At 54.6% G+C, this 13,922-nt stretch overlaps 6 protein-coding genes across 6 annotated transcripts; 3 read left to right on the top strand and 3 right to left on the bottom strand.

Moving 5' to 3' along the window:
* The first annotated feature begins 409 nt into the window (after window positions 1-409).
* GGS23DRAFT_125365 (uncharacterized protein) lies at window positions 410-2,891 on the top strand. Its single transcript, XM_051511121.1, has 2 exons — window positions 410-673; window positions 753-2,891. Exons 1-2 carry the CDS (start codon window positions 639-641, stop codon window positions 2,845-2,847), a joined length of 2,130 nt encoding a protein of 709 aa, XP_051370764.1. The 5' UTR covers window positions 410-638; the 3' UTR covers window positions 2,848-2,891.
* Window positions 2,892-4,383: 1,492 nt separating this feature from the next.
* On the bottom strand, window positions 4,384-5,987 carry GGS23DRAFT_125330 (mitochondrial carrier). Its single transcript, XM_051511119.1, has 2 exons — window positions 5,364-5,987; window positions 4,384-5,244 (listed from the first exon to the last, which is right to left on the bottom strand). The coding sequence occupies exons 1-2, from the start codon at window positions 5,731-5,733 to the stop codon at window positions 4,574-4,576; spliced, it is 1,041 nt and encodes a 346-aa protein (XP_051370763.1). The 5' UTR covers window positions 5,734-5,987; the 3' UTR covers window positions 4,384-4,573.
* On the top strand, window positions 5,856-6,377 carry GGS23DRAFT_125339 (uncharacterized protein). The gene has a single exon (XM_051511120.1). It carries the CDS (start codon window positions 5,977-5,979, stop codon window positions 6,262-6,264), a length of 288 nt encoding a protein of 95 aa, XP_051370762.1. The 5' UTR covers window positions 5,856-5,976; the 3' UTR covers window positions 6,265-6,377.
* Window positions 6,378-7,510: 1,133 nt separating this feature from the next.
* GGS23DRAFT_125278 (cation efflux protein) lies at window positions 7,511-10,191 on the bottom strand. Its single transcript, XM_051511118.1, has 3 exons — window positions 9,231-10,191; window positions 8,940-9,158; window positions 7,511-8,883 (listed from the first exon to the last, which is right to left on the bottom strand). The coding sequence occupies exons 1-3, from the start codon at window positions 9,800-9,802 to the stop codon at window positions 8,070-8,072; spliced, it is 1,605 nt and encodes a 534-aa protein (XP_051370761.1). The 5' UTR covers window positions 9,803-10,191; the 3' UTR covers window positions 7,511-8,069.
* Window positions 10,192-11,272: 1,081 nt separating this feature from the next.
* GGS23DRAFT_605956 (glycosyltransferase family 33 protein) lies at window positions 11,273-12,692 on the top strand (the record flags this gene model as incomplete). The annotated part of the gene is made up of 3 exons (XM_051519844.1): window positions 11,273-11,432; window positions 11,491-11,684; window positions 11,748-12,692. 3 exons carry the CDS (start codon window positions 11,273-11,275, stop codon window positions 12,690-12,692), a joined length of 1,299 nt encoding a protein of 432 aa, XP_051370760.1.
* A 140-nt stretch (window positions 12,693-12,832) lies between these two features.
* GGS23DRAFT_125260 (ubiquitin-conjugating enzyme E2) lies at window positions 12,833-13,731 on the bottom strand. Its single transcript, XM_051511117.1, has 2 exons — window positions 13,469-13,731; window positions 12,833-13,338 (listed from the first exon to the last, which is right to left on the bottom strand). Exons 1-2 carry the CDS (start codon window positions 13,638-13,640, stop codon window positions 12,974-12,976), a joined length of 537 nt encoding a protein of 178 aa, XP_051370759.1. The 5' UTR covers window positions 13,641-13,731; the 3' UTR covers window positions 12,833-12,973.
* Between the last annotated feature and the right edge of the window lie 191 nt (window positions 13,732-13,922).

The raw sequence follows: 13,922 nt of genomic DNA, 5'->3' as shown, positions 1-13,922 counted from the left end.
ATACATATACATACACATACATATATATATGTGTGTGTGTGTGTGTGTGTGTGTGTGTGTGTGGTGCGTGTGGCGCGTGTGTGTGTGTCTATACGGTCCGAGGAGTTGGCAAGTTTCACAGTATTAGCGAAGATGGTTTATTGCGACGCCGATGCTTCATCTAGAGCTACGACTTGGTAACGGGATAACGCCTAATTCACCTTCACCTTTTTTTTTCCTTTTTTTTTTTCTAATCTTGCATGGCCTTGGGCATATTTATATATACCTGACTCCCACAGTTGCCCGGAAATTTGTGCGGAGTGCTCTGGAGCCAACCACGTTCATCGGCCAACTACGGTATCACATGCGTGAATTGTCAGTCTTACAAGAGCAGCGTAGCTTCAGACATACCAGATAGCGGCACCTAGAGACACACTGGTAATAACCTATAACAAACCACATTTTATCTTCTCTCTCTACGTAATACGACTGACGATCCTTCGCCTGCTTCGATCTACTCCAGCTGCCCCATTGCTTCCACACGCTGCTATTTATGGTCGAGTCTCTGAAGACTGCTACCGGCCCGAGACCACCATAGCCCATTCTCTACACTTCACCGCACAAGTCAGCGAAGCCAGGTTGAGGAGCCAGTGGATGCCATGGGGCGCCCACCAGCTTACATATTCGTTGTAAGGTACGTGCCTTACAGGACATTTCTCCCCCGAGCTCACAGAACAGGTCGAGACAACTGACCAGGACGAACGCAAATCTAGGCACGGAAAGCGTCTTGACGCCGCAGACAAGCAATGGCACCTCTCCTCGCCCACGCCCTACGACCCACCCCTAACATATGGCGGTTGGATACAATCCAAGACCGTCGGCACGAGAATCGCCTCTATCCTGCACGAGAGGGAGGCTAGGGACGAGGCCGCCGCCCGCGCCGATCCCAACTCGCCCCCTACGAGACACTCGAAGAAGCGTGGCTACAAGGTTGTCATACACAGTTCTCCCTTCCTCCGCTGCGTCCAGACCTCCGTTGCTATTGCTGCTGGTCTCGCTACAAATCCCCCACCATCTCCTCCGGGTGAGAGATCACCATCTCCCCGAGCCATCCAGCCATCCCCCTTAAACCCGTCGCCGTCGCGCTCGCATCCAGTAAACCACACGCATACGAATGTACCCCATAACTTGCCGGAAAGTTCTATCGCGAAGTCGGTCCTGCGCCTCGATCCGTTCCTCGGCGAATGGCTATCACCTGACTATTTCGAACATATTACGCCACCTTCCAAGTCGAGTCTGATGCTAGCTACCGCGAAAGCTGAACTCTTGCGTCGGGAGAATTACCACGATTACCCTCACTTCCAAGCTCGACATCATCACACTCCCGGCGCGTCGTCTCAATTGTGGAGTGCGTCTCCTAACCGCGGCTGCCCTGTGGCTCATTCCAGGTCCCCCGAATCCGACGCCGCCTTCGGTCTTGATAGCCTCTCCGCTCTTAAAGGCGGTTTACCAAGGCTCAGAAGCGATTCGACCGGTCATATAGATCACAGAGCATTGCGCAGCGTGTCATCCCCGGATCCCACATCGATTCCGGGTTACGTTTCCCCGACTCCTTCGTATGCGCTCTCCACCTCCGAGCCGATACCGACTGGTTATGTCGCGCATGCTCGCGACGCATGTGTAGACGTCGACTACCAGTGGGATTCCAGCCGAGACAACCTCGGCTGGGGAGACGGCGGCGAATTGCCCGAGGAATGGGCAGCGATGCACCAGAGGTTTAGGAAGGGCCTGAGAAGGTTAATCGAATGGTATAGCACGACAGAGAACCCGGGGGAGATGGTGACCAAAACAGTATCGCGTCTACAGTCCGCCCAAACTACCCAACAGGAGAGCGATCGTGGTTGTCTTCCTGCAGAGGAAGCTGACGTAGAAGAAGTTGTTATTCTAGTCTCACATGGTGCCGGTTGTAATGCTCTCATTGGTGCTATCACACAGCAACCGGTCCTGATCGATGTCGGAATGTCGTCTATTACCATGGCGCAACGAAAACCGGAATTTGACTACGAGGTTAATGTTAGGGTTACTGAGAAACCTGCCTCTTCTCTTGAAGAGGCCCTATTGAGCGAGCGACCGATGATGTCGGATATGTTCGAAATCGTATTATTCGCCAACACAGATCATCTACATTCTGCAGTCACGCCACCATCACTCGGCCCGCCCTCTTCTACTAGCCGCAACCCACGTAGCTGGCAGGCCAACGGATTTGGTGCTGCTTTGAACGAGACCAATCTCGGTTCGTCGCTATACGGTAGCTCATCCCCGGGCAGTCGAAGCAACTCTGTCAACGCGTCGCTCGGTAGCATGCGAAGAGTTCCACAGGGACCTTCATCGTCTGCCCTGCTATCATCGCCTAATATTATGGGGTTTGGCGGCACGTCTCCTGACGGTGGCATCGCCAATTCATCGCCTGCTCAATCGAATCATTCTAGTTCCAGCGGCCTATGGACGCCTAAGTATGAGGATAACATACCTGAGAAGCAAGCGACTACGCTGCCAGCGCTAAATATAAATCAAGAAAAGGAGTTGCGGAAGAAAGACGATGGACATTTGCCCAGAATTTGGCAAAGCGAAACGAGGCCCGTCGAACCAGAACCGTCCACCCCAGCCAGGAATAACAACACAGTAGAACCGCCGGTGCAGACTCCGCGCAGCGAAGAGCACGACCAATTTGACGAGGATGCCGCCCCCCGTCTCTGGGCTAGTAAGGGTACCGGAAGTCCCTGGGGTACGCCTCGGCCCCCGGGCGAAGCGGAGAGATTACGAGACTTCAGCTCTACAAAACGACGATGGACGGTAAACGAGCGATGAATGCCTCGTCTCACGACATCAATACCGACAGGCCTCAACTAATCTGACGATGCTCCCTACTATTGTGGGTTTCGTCGCCGATTTTTCTTCATACCGGGCCCGCCAAGCTAAATGGCCAGCATGTTCGGGTTTTGCCGCCATACGTAGCACGGGGAGACCGGGCTAATGGGGTATTTAATCGTTCTGCGCCCGCTGGGCCGGAGGTCAGCGACGGCGAGTTCTCCTCGGCGTCACGGTTAATGAATGGAGTGGCACCTGAGGATAAATAAGAGCCACATCCATATGCAATCATGTATTGGCGCTGAACATACTGATGGTAACTTTCTATACCACATTATTCTTTGGAGCTTGGAGGAGGGGAGATAGGGGAGGTATACCCTTTTCTCTCTGTTTTTTTGTTATTCACAAGATACCTATGCCGCTTAGAATCTGCATGCCCAGGAGAGCATAAAATGACGGTGGGCATAGGCCTGGAGTTCAGATAGCGACCACGGTAGGGCTCAGTTGGGCAGGTAGTCAACTTCATATTGTATAAGCGAGTCTACGAATGAAGACCTTGTTCCTACTAAACATCTTCTATTATTTCGTTGTTGCCAGGCCTCTCTACCTCCCTAATACAGCGGATGGGACCCCTCCTCCGGCCCACGAGCTATGCAGAGAACAAGGCGCGGATTCGTTGCCTTTAGTAGATGTACGGCGTAGGATGAGAGGGCGGCAGACCATGGGGAAAAGCCCACCAGGTACGCAATGCCGATCGGCCACCACGGCATCGTAGTACTTCCGTCACCCCTGAGGTCCCGTGTTGTGTGGCGACCTTGGCGAGCCTCCGTGTCTAGCAGCGTTGACATGCATGCCATGTCGTTCTCATCACGTCTACGAGGGCCGTCAGCCGTCTCATGTCTCGGTATGCGAGACGCCGGCACACACGCACGCATGCATGTGTGCATGTATGCGCGCGGGGAGGTAGAGAAGGCACCGAATCAGAACCCGGGCTAGCAACCGACGCAATACGAAGCCTCCTTCGCATGAGGAGGCGGGGTTTCGAGGGTGTCTCGTACGACGGTCAGAGCCTCTCGCGAGGCTCGGGGCCGCGAGAAGGCAGCTCTGAGATATAAACAACAGGTTGTTAGGTTTCCAGGCATGCATGCATGCACACATACCTGTCTCGTACATATATACCGATAGATACCCGGATGTGTAGGTGCCCAAGACTGTACCTAAAGTGTCACACGCATCAACCCGGATCAGTTCCTGCCTACAACAAATACATAGGCGTGTACATAAATGTCTGTCGTCTAAATCTACCAAGGACGACTGCCCGGGTCGACGCCAACTCAGGGCTGTAAATACTCTGCTAGCTGAATCCCCGGTTGTGCCGTCGATGCAAAACACTGTATGGCCGCTTTCTTTCCCTCGTAAACGCCATAGTTATGAGGTCCCAGAGTCCTGTGTAGGCTTTTCCGTCTTCTAGAACGAAGGTTTGCCGATTTCTCCTTTACCCCTACGCCACCAGCACGTCCTAAGCTAAGGAACACTGCCCCTATTTTCCAGCTCAGAAACTGCTTGCCGATCTAGGTGCTTCGCCAAGGCCTCGACCGTCTCGTCGCCGTCTACCTCTATAGGACCTGGAAGCGGATGCTCCCGAGACTTCACATAAACGTGGGTTAAAGCAACGACAGCGCCTTTCCATCTGCACGTCTTGCCCTCTATCCTCTGCCTCGGCCAATCAACCAAACACCTTCTTGAGTGCCTGGTGTGCGAGCTCGACGCCGAGGAAGGTCGCCGCGTTCGCGGGCACGGCCCGGGCGAGGGCGGGCCCAAAGCCGGGGAAGAAGGCCTTGACGCCGCCGCGGGCGTACAGCTCGCGCACGACGCCGCCAACGCTTACATTCCCCTCCGCAGTTTGCAACCGGCTCTTGACGGTGTCGATGGGGAAGACGGGAATCCACATGGCGATTCCGGCGGCGCCGCCCGCGCACGTAATGGCCGTGAGGCTGAGCTCACCCTTGGGTGCTCCGGTGGCCGGGTCGCGTGGCGTCAGGCGCCGCTTGATATATTCGTAGGCGGCGAAGTAGGCGGCGCTTCCTGGGCCGTCGCGGGCGAGGGTAGCGGCACTACCCCGGAATACGGAGCGCACGCCACCCTCGCGGTAGAGCTGGCGCACGACGTCCAGACCGCCCTTGTACTTGGGCTCCTCTCCGGGTTTGAGGCGCTGGCCCTGGACCTGCAGAATCACCTTGACGCGCTCGAAGGGCGCCGTGATGGCAGTCATGGGAATCGCGCTGAAGAAGCCGGCGGCGCTGATCTGGCCAATCGAGAGGGTACCGGTGGGACTCGGCGCGGAAACGGTGGTCACGAGCTGCTTGCCGAGATCGTACCCCCAGAAAGAGACGGCGACTAGTACGGCGTCCACGGTTAGTGTTTTCCTATCAGTCGGTGATGTGCCTGTCCCTCCACGCCTAGGGCCCACAGGCCATGATAAGGGGCGACAAGGTATAGGGAGATGGGCATCTTACACATGGGCGTGACGCCCACCAGCGGCGCACTAACTCCGGCATAAAGCCCCTGCCTTAGGCCATCTCTCGCGATGCTTTTTCTTACGACGTCGACGGCGGAAGAGTAGACGCCCTTGTCAGCTGTCTGCAGGCGTACCTTGACAAGGTCGAAGGGGTGGCCGACTACGACAGCACAGACGCCTCCGAAGCCGCCAGCGGCGAAGGATCGCAGCTGGGACGACAGGCTGCTGGCGGCAACTTGGGCCTCAGCCTTCAACTCAGCCTTCAGCTCATCTTTGGATTCGGGTATGTGCGGTAGCCGATCGGCGACGGGAGACGGCAGCGAGGCGTGCAACTTTTGGTTGATGCCGTCGTGGCTGTTCGAAGACATGGCTGCGTGCGCGCAGACGCTCTCCGCTCCGGACCTGTGTTGTCGACCTGTTCTCTCCGTCCACGCGTCGGCCGAGTCTGGTAGGCTGCTTGCGCCTAGAGAGAGGGGGTGAGGGCGGTTAGCGGGTAGTGTCGAATCGACAGATACACAGTCTAATCGCGCGCTCGGCTATCGCAGTACAACCGCAGATACCTACGTGCTGATTCCGAAAGATGTGACGAATGCGATTCGCTGCCGCCTACGATGGGTAGTGCGCCTTTTCTTTTTCTTTTCCTTTCCCTTCTAGGCCTTTCTTTCTATACGCACATACGTATAGCGGAGGTCCGTGTGGCCCCCGAGACGAAAGAGGGAGAACGGCGTGCAACTCGAAGCAATTCGGTGCTAAGGCCGGTGGTAAAGACGAGTCGAGATGCTGGTCTTGGTCTCGGCAATAAGACAGCCGAACAACGTCAGAAGCGAAACGAGCCTCGGCAAATGTACAGGGGAGAGAAGGATAGGAGGGATTTGATTTTTAGAGGGTCGGCGAGGTAGCTTATTGGCTTTTTTTAGGCAAAAAATAGCGGCGTCTTGAATGCTTGAAGAGGTACCTACTTTTAGGGTAGTCTGGACGGTCTGCGGTACCGTTCCCCTTTCCATACCCTCCCTTCATTCACTAGGTACATCGACGGGGCAGCGTGCCCTTCATGACATCAGGCACGATGCCCCTTAAGCGCAGCAATTCCACAACCGAACCATTCGTTCGCAACTGTTTTCTCTATCACACCCGGCCCGTAAAAATGCAACAAGATATTAGGGTTATGGATGGCGAAATCAGGAACGGCGTAGATGCCAAGCCGACACTGGACGACCAGCGAGGTCGTAAAGGGGGAGCTGAGATAGTACATAGGTTAAACGGACGTTCGAGCGGGGAAAGGGGGCATCTTTTTCTCCCGTGTTTATGGAAAAAAAAAACCCCCAACATGTGAACGCAAGTTCGCGAGCCTAATAATGCTTGCGCTCCTGAACAAACTCAACGTCTCCTGGAAAACTGTACGCCATAACAAGCATCCCCCCACCCCCTCCCCTCTGTAGGTACTTTCCTGTCTAGGTATCTATAAGGCGTCCAATAAGCTGCCTAAACCAGGGTCCAGCAGCCTCAGCATCGTACCGCGCTTGTGACCACCATCTATCCTCAATCTGGACAGAAGGAAAAACGTACCACAGCCAAGTCGGTTTAATGGAAGGTGAGCAAACGTGAGTATCTCATTACGTTCTCTCCGCCCACCCAGGGAGGGGGACACCCGTCCATCCGTCCCTAGGCAGTTACTGGCGAGTCCTTACCGTGCTGGGGCCTACATAGAGCGAGGACGACACTACCTTTAGGTACCTAGGTACCCACTAACAGGTAGACATAGCACATATTGTGCTAGGTATGTACCTTAGGGACGAGTCAGGTACCTCTAACCTATAGAGGGACACGGAGATGCCTCCCACGATCCGAAATATCATCCCGTGCCTTAGGCTGGGTACCTAAGGTACCTACGGATGCATGAGAATGGGAGTTGTTGGGATGGAGGCTTGAAGACAGGTACCTCCTCGGGTACCTAAGAGGTAAGTTGGGATAGGCAGGTTAAAACTCTGGGGAGGGAAGCTAAGTACCTAAGGTACCTAAGGAACCCGATGGAGGGGAACAATACTGATCACATAAGGTACCTATGTAACCTTCGCACAACATGCATGTGAACGACCCTCGGAGTAAGTGCCGGCAGAAGCCATCACGGTTGCCTCAGTGCAGGTGCCCACGGACCTGTTGGGGGATACGTCATATTAAGTCGTGACAAACCGGTTCTCCGATGCCGCATGAAAAGGAGAAGACATCCAATGTCCGATATGCGGGGACGTGATAGGAGTCGAGGGCTGCGTTACGTAGCAAAATGTCGAAGCCGCTTTGCGCTAATCAACACGTCCCGATCCGCCCCTTTTAAGCGCATTATTACTCCTCATACCCCAGGACCGCATGTCATAAATCTACATTTACTAGTGTACCTAGGTGAGCACCCTTCGATAGATAGGCAGGCATATCACACATATAGTGGGTATGTATAATCTATCACCCCTCGTCCCGGTCTACTCCCCACCCCCTATCCTGTCAGTCCCGTGTCCGAAATCGACATCGCTTCTGACGCAACTACAATGAAAGCGGGGATCCTCAAGAGCCACGCGGTTACACAGACCGCATTAGACGGGAGCGCGGCGGATCCGATGGCACGCTCTCCCTGGGCCCGGTCCAAGGGAACCTCGACTATAAAACCAACCACACCAGTCGTCAGTTTCCGCTAATCCGCAACTCCGCCCTCTCAATATCCGCCCAGTCCCTTAGCCGCAATGGCGTTGAGCCGACCCATTCCGCACCAGCAGCTCGTGTCGCCTTCCCTCTCCACCTGGATCGTAAGGTCGATGCCGTGTTTACCCAAGTAATTCTGCACCCTCTCGCGAACTTCCTCCTGGTCCGCGCCACGAACCGCCGCTACGTGCACCACTCCTAGCAGTTTGCCACCAGTCCCGCTTCCTGCGCCGTCATCTACCCAGAATTTGGGCACGGAGTAGGAGGCGACGCCTCGCTGGTTGGTGATCTCGGACAGCGTGTTGCGAAGATTGTATTCCGTATCCGCTGGTATCGTCAGCAGCAGTCGTCGCGCCGACGATTTCACTAATGGGATTGCCGTGATGAGAATCAGATACGCGATCAGGAAGGAAGCCAGAGGGTCCCAGCCGGCCCACGGGATCACATAGGTCAAGATGGTCGATATGATCACCGATGCACTCCCTAGTGTGTCTGCGAGGATATGCAGGTATATCCCATGCATATTCTCATTTTCATGACCGTGGTGCGAATGAGCGTGACCGTGGCTGTGATCGTGACTGTGCTCTTGGTGCGCGTGGCAATCGTGGTTGTGGTCTTTTTCGTGATTGTGACCGTGGCTGTGTCCGTGATTGTGGTCGTGGCCGTGACTGTGCCCATGATGGCCATGGGAGCCGAAAGAGAATATACCCAAGAGATTGACCACTAAGCCCAAGGTGCTAACAATAAATAGTTCCCGGAGCCTTTTGGTTTCTCGTCCTTCGAGCAACCGCTCAAACCCCTCGATCATAATCTCGACGCTGATGAGTCTAGGGTTTCCGTTAGCCGGTTCCCAATCGTTCATTCTACTGGGATATCGACATACATCAGAAAGACACCATTCGCAAACCCGCTTAGTGTTTCAATTTTCCCGAAGCCGTAGGGAAATCTTTCACTGGGCCGCCACTTGCTCATAACGGACGCGAAAAGCCCCACGGCGAGAGCTACACAGTCGAAAAACATATGTATGCTATCGCTGAGAAGCCCCAACGAATCGGTGAGGTATCCGTAAACAGCCTGGACAGCCATGAACGAGAAATTAACCCTGGAAAGTAGATCGTAAGCGTCGGATCTCGGAGGAAAGAAACAATGCGAAGAATTCGTTTCCAGCACATACCCCATAAAATAGAAAATACGACGCGAGTCTTTCTCCATCATGATAGCGTGAATCAACGGCCACCTCGACGTATAAGGCAGAAGCAATGCCGTAAATTTCGAATAACCCGCTCCATGTGCGTGATCGTGGCCGTGATGGTCGTCGTGTTTGTGGTCATCGGGGAAAATAGCACCAGCAGGCGCCTCATACTTCGGTACTACCAGCGGGTCTTTTATCCCAATTCCCTCCGGGCTTATCGGCTCCTCGCTATGCCTAAGGGGAGACGGTCGCCTCTCACGTCTCTGTACTGTTACGTACGAATTTGCTCGGTGTTGTGTCATGTTTCGGTAAACATGCGCTTGCGCGTCGTGGCCGACATGCTCGCTGGCGTGGTCGTGATTGTGGTCGTGATTGTGGTCATGTGTGTGGTCGTGGGTGTGGTCGTGGTCATGAATCGATTGCTGTCTTAGGGAGCGACCTGACCTCGAGTGGCCAAAGGACGGAGGTGAGTGTGAGTGTGAGGGCGAGTGTGAGTGCGAATGCCCGTGGTTGTATGGTAAGGGAGGCTGCGGTAGGGCGTATGAGGAGGCCATGATTCAGTCTTTTTCGTCCGAAGATCCGGCCTGCTAGGCTAGAAGCTAACGTTGTTGGGGCCTCATAGACTCCGGCATTCCCCAGGTTTACCGCATACGGGTGGGTTTGCGATTAATAGGGCGAGGATTGCCAATCGATGCCTTCTGATCTTCGGACGGACCGAGTAGCCTTTTTAGGGATATGGACAAGTAGGTAGATAGATAGCTGCCAGTGGATCGGGCGAGCTTATCAGTCGTTCTGGAGCGTGCCAGGAGGAATGGGGTGGAAATACAAGAGACGACAGGACTAGGAGGGGGCGAGAAAGAACGAGTTCCACGCAGTCAATGCCTACGAATCCTCGGCATAGGAAATGAAAGAATGGACAGGGAGAGAAACGAGCGGCGGCGCGAGGAAGAAAGAGGACGAGGTAGATCGGTCGCCAGGACCTGTCTGCCCTAGCCTCCTATCAACTAGTGCACATCCAGATGGAGGTCGGCTGGGTGGTTATAGTTAGCTGTACCTTGCCTTCCTGTGTGAGACAAGTTCAATGCGAATCCATGTACCTCTGTGTGTGGTTTACTGCCACGTAGTACCTTACTAGGTACCCAGGTACCCGTGTTAGGAGGTTTCACTCGCTGATGAATGCGGCATCGTGTGTGTTTCCTGCATAGCATTTCCAATATTAAGACATTGCTCTCCTCCAGTTACCAGCCCTTGCGAGCGCAAATCTAGGATGGCAGCCTACTTGCGGATCTCGTCCCGCAAATGATTCCGTAGCCACATGCATGCCTCCTTAAACACACAGGTATAGAGGTCCCTGTAGCGGGTACCTGGTAGATTCGGTACCTCCTACCTCCTGCCCACCTTAGGTGACCAGGCACCTGTAGGAGTGGACGTTAGTAGACTCTACCTGTCCCAACTGGCGGGAAACTGCCCAAAATATCGGCACAAAGGGTAAATCGACAGGCGTCTCCTCATAGGCGCATACCCCCAAAGAAAGGTACCTCTCTGATGTCAATAAATGCGAGATAGATAGGTACAATACGTATATCACGTATTTTGGCCGGGAAGGGATCCGCATCCGCCAAGGACAGAGTGACACGCTCCCCATTGGCTTATCAGACGACCCAGCTTGGCTTGGCTATCTCATGCCGCCGACTACCTAGAATCCGTTCCCGCTGCAGGTCCTCCATACTTCTCTCCAGCACCCTCTTGGCAACAAGTTAACCTTACCTCGACGCCGCAATATCAACGCTGTGTACGCGTTCCCCTCCGTCCTCCCTTCCTGGCATCCTGAGATGTATCCTGCCCCCATCGCTCGGCAGTGCTAGTCCGGCCTGTGAGGTGGGGAGTCCACTCGGGGACACGTTACCGTTACCGTTATCTTTCCCCCTTTTTATCCTCCCTGGGTTTTCGGAATGGCGTACCTTGCTACCGTCCTAGGATTCACCTCGGTAGGGCTGCTGGCCGGTCTCGTCGTGGTTCTCACCATGGTTCCCTCACGTTACGTCAAGCACTCTCCTGCCACTAAGGAGAGTGTCTTCGTCCAGGTCTTGGTCCTCGGTGATATTGGGCGAAGCCCGCGCATGCAATACCATGCGTTGAGCATTGCGAGGCACGGCGGGAGGGTTGATCTCGTCGGCTACTATGGTTCTTCACCCCTTATTACTACGTATACGGGAGGACTTGGTGCTAATCGGTTATGTAGAATCGGAACCCCACCCTGATCTTCTTACCAATCCCCGAGTTAAGATCTACCCGCTAGCACCTCCACCAGATCTTCTAAGATCTGGATCAATCCCTTTCGTCATATCGGGGCCTATGAAGGTCTTATGGCAAGTATGGACTCTTACTCGAGTCTTAGGCTATCAAACACCGCCGGCAAGATGGCTGCTCGTTCAGGTAGGTACAGAATACCAGCCCATCCTTTCCCATTTTTTCATCTCTCTCTAATACAAATCTTAGAACCCCCCGTCTATCCCAACTCTAGCTATTGCTCTTCTTGTTTCCGTCCTGCGGAACACTCATCTCATGGTCGATTGGCATAACTTTGGCTGGACGATCCTCGCTGGAACTAAAGGGCGTAATCACCCATTCGTGAAGATTTCAAGGGCTTATGAATGCGTGTTGGGCCAGGCAGCCCCCACCGCCAACATCACAGTTACTCGTGCAATGAAGCGGCAACTAGAACGGCCTCCTTATAACATCAAGTCGCCGATCCTCACCCTCCATGACAGGCCGGCTTCAATCTTCCAGCCTGTCAACTCTCTACCAGACCGCAGGGATTTCCTTGAGAAGCTGCCGGAGACGAAAGCCTTCGCCGCAAAAATCATGGCTGGAGAGACTAAGCTTGTCGTGAGCAGTACTTCCTGGACGCCCGACGAGGACTTTTCGCTTTTCCTGGATGCCTTAGTTGCGTACGCTGAGGGGGAAGATGTCTGTCCGCTCATGGCAATTATCACGGGGCGCGGCCCGCAAAAGGCCTTTTACGAAGAGCGGATCCGGGACCTTCAACAGAAAGGAAGACTCCCTAATATCCGTATACTGACCGCTTGGCTTACAATCGAGGATTACGCTAAGCTCATAAGTTGCGCAGACCTCGGAGTATGCCTCCACATGTCCAGCTCGGGCGTTGATCTACCGATGAAGGTGGTAGATATGTTCGGATCGGGGTTGCCGGTCGTAGCTTACTCGGGGTACGAAAGCTTCAGTGAGTTGGTCCAAGAGGGGGTCAACGGATGCGGGTTCCAAACCGCCGGGGAATTGGCCGTCCTCCTAAAGCGATTGTTCAGCCCGGCCGGATCGAACGAGCTCCGGGCCTTACGGGAAGGGGCAAAGAAGGAGAGCGATTTACGGTGGGACGAGGAATGGGACCGGGTGCTGGGCCGTGTCTTCGGGTTTGTAGACTAATGAGCATCACTAAAGGCATCCTTTCCTTGCGAATCCCGACGGCAGCTAAAATGACGGCAAAATTTAACCAAATGTGTTTCCCGAAAAGTGGCTCCCCCTTCCTTAGAACGCCTGCTTTGATGCTTAGGCGAACTGGCATCTTGACTGGTTCGACCCGCTTGATAGGACCTCCAAGGAGGGTTCCTTATGCACTGTGCACACTATGTCCTCCGGAAAGACTGCGACGCTTGCTATGCTCGTGTTCAGCAGGTATCAATTTAGGTTTATCGACCGTGGCGTGCTTAGTCTTCGCCTAGACTCTCCCTAACACACTTCCTCACCCTCTTGCGAAACTCCTTCGGGCCGCCCTCTCGCTCAGCGCGAAGCAATTTCGCAGCGTCTAGATTCGCGGGGCTCTCGTCGTTGGGCTCGTTGAAAAGGCTCAGAACGCTTAGAAGGATGGTCTCGGGCGTCTGAACGGGGCTCCACCGCTCAGAAGCCCTCTCGTAACCGTATTTATCCTCCTCGGGCGGGTGCAAGATGGATATGCAGAGCTCGCCGTTCGGGTAGATGTTTGGATGGAAAGGCACCGGGGTCTGGAAGACGATCTTCGGCGGCATATGGGGGTACTCGGGTGGGAAGGACATGTAGGCACGGAAGTAGGCGCCTTTTCAGCGATACGCAGATGTCGTACGAGTTAGCATTGATCTGACCGCACGGGGTCCTCACCACGTGGTGTAAGACTTGAGAGAGGGGATTCGGGATCAAACAGGCAATAGGTGCGGGTTAGGACATACCCCCGTAATACTTGCACTCGTCGTTAATCATGAGGATCACCTCCCACTCGAAGACGTTGCTATCCTTCACCAATCCGACCGAGATGCCCGACAGGTCGGAGGATGTGTGCATCTCCTTGAGCTGGCGCTGTAGGAGCCGGGCCGTAGCCGACGTCTGAGAGGAGGTGGACATGGCGGCGGATCTCCTGTCGTGCCGTGTGCGGGCTGGGCTGTGGCGAGGTGGAATCTCGGGATGCCTAAGCCCCTCCTCTCTCACCTGTCAGGAGGTAAAGGGTGGTAACGGTACTGCTCTCGGGCGAGTTGGGGGCACGCTCAGTGCCTGACTGGGCAGACGCACGAGTACACGGCGGGCCGATGGCTAAGGGAGTATATGTGAATTTGGCAGAGAGGGTAGGTAGAGAAGTAGGAGACGAGCGTTGGGGTGTCACGAGAAAGCGACAGAAAGACGACAGCG

This window comes from Durotheca rogersii, assembly GCF_024521655.1.
Source record: "Durotheca rogersii strain YMJ 92031201 chromosome Unknown GGS23scaffold_15, whole genome shotgun sequence".
NCBI classification, from domain to species: domain Eukaryota; kingdom Fungi; phylum Ascomycota; class Sordariomycetes; order Xylariales; family Xylariaceae; genus Durotheca; species Durotheca rogersii.
The sequence above is the reverse complement of the archived record's forward strand: the minus strand, read 5'-3'. Positions and strand labels throughout refer to the sequence as shown.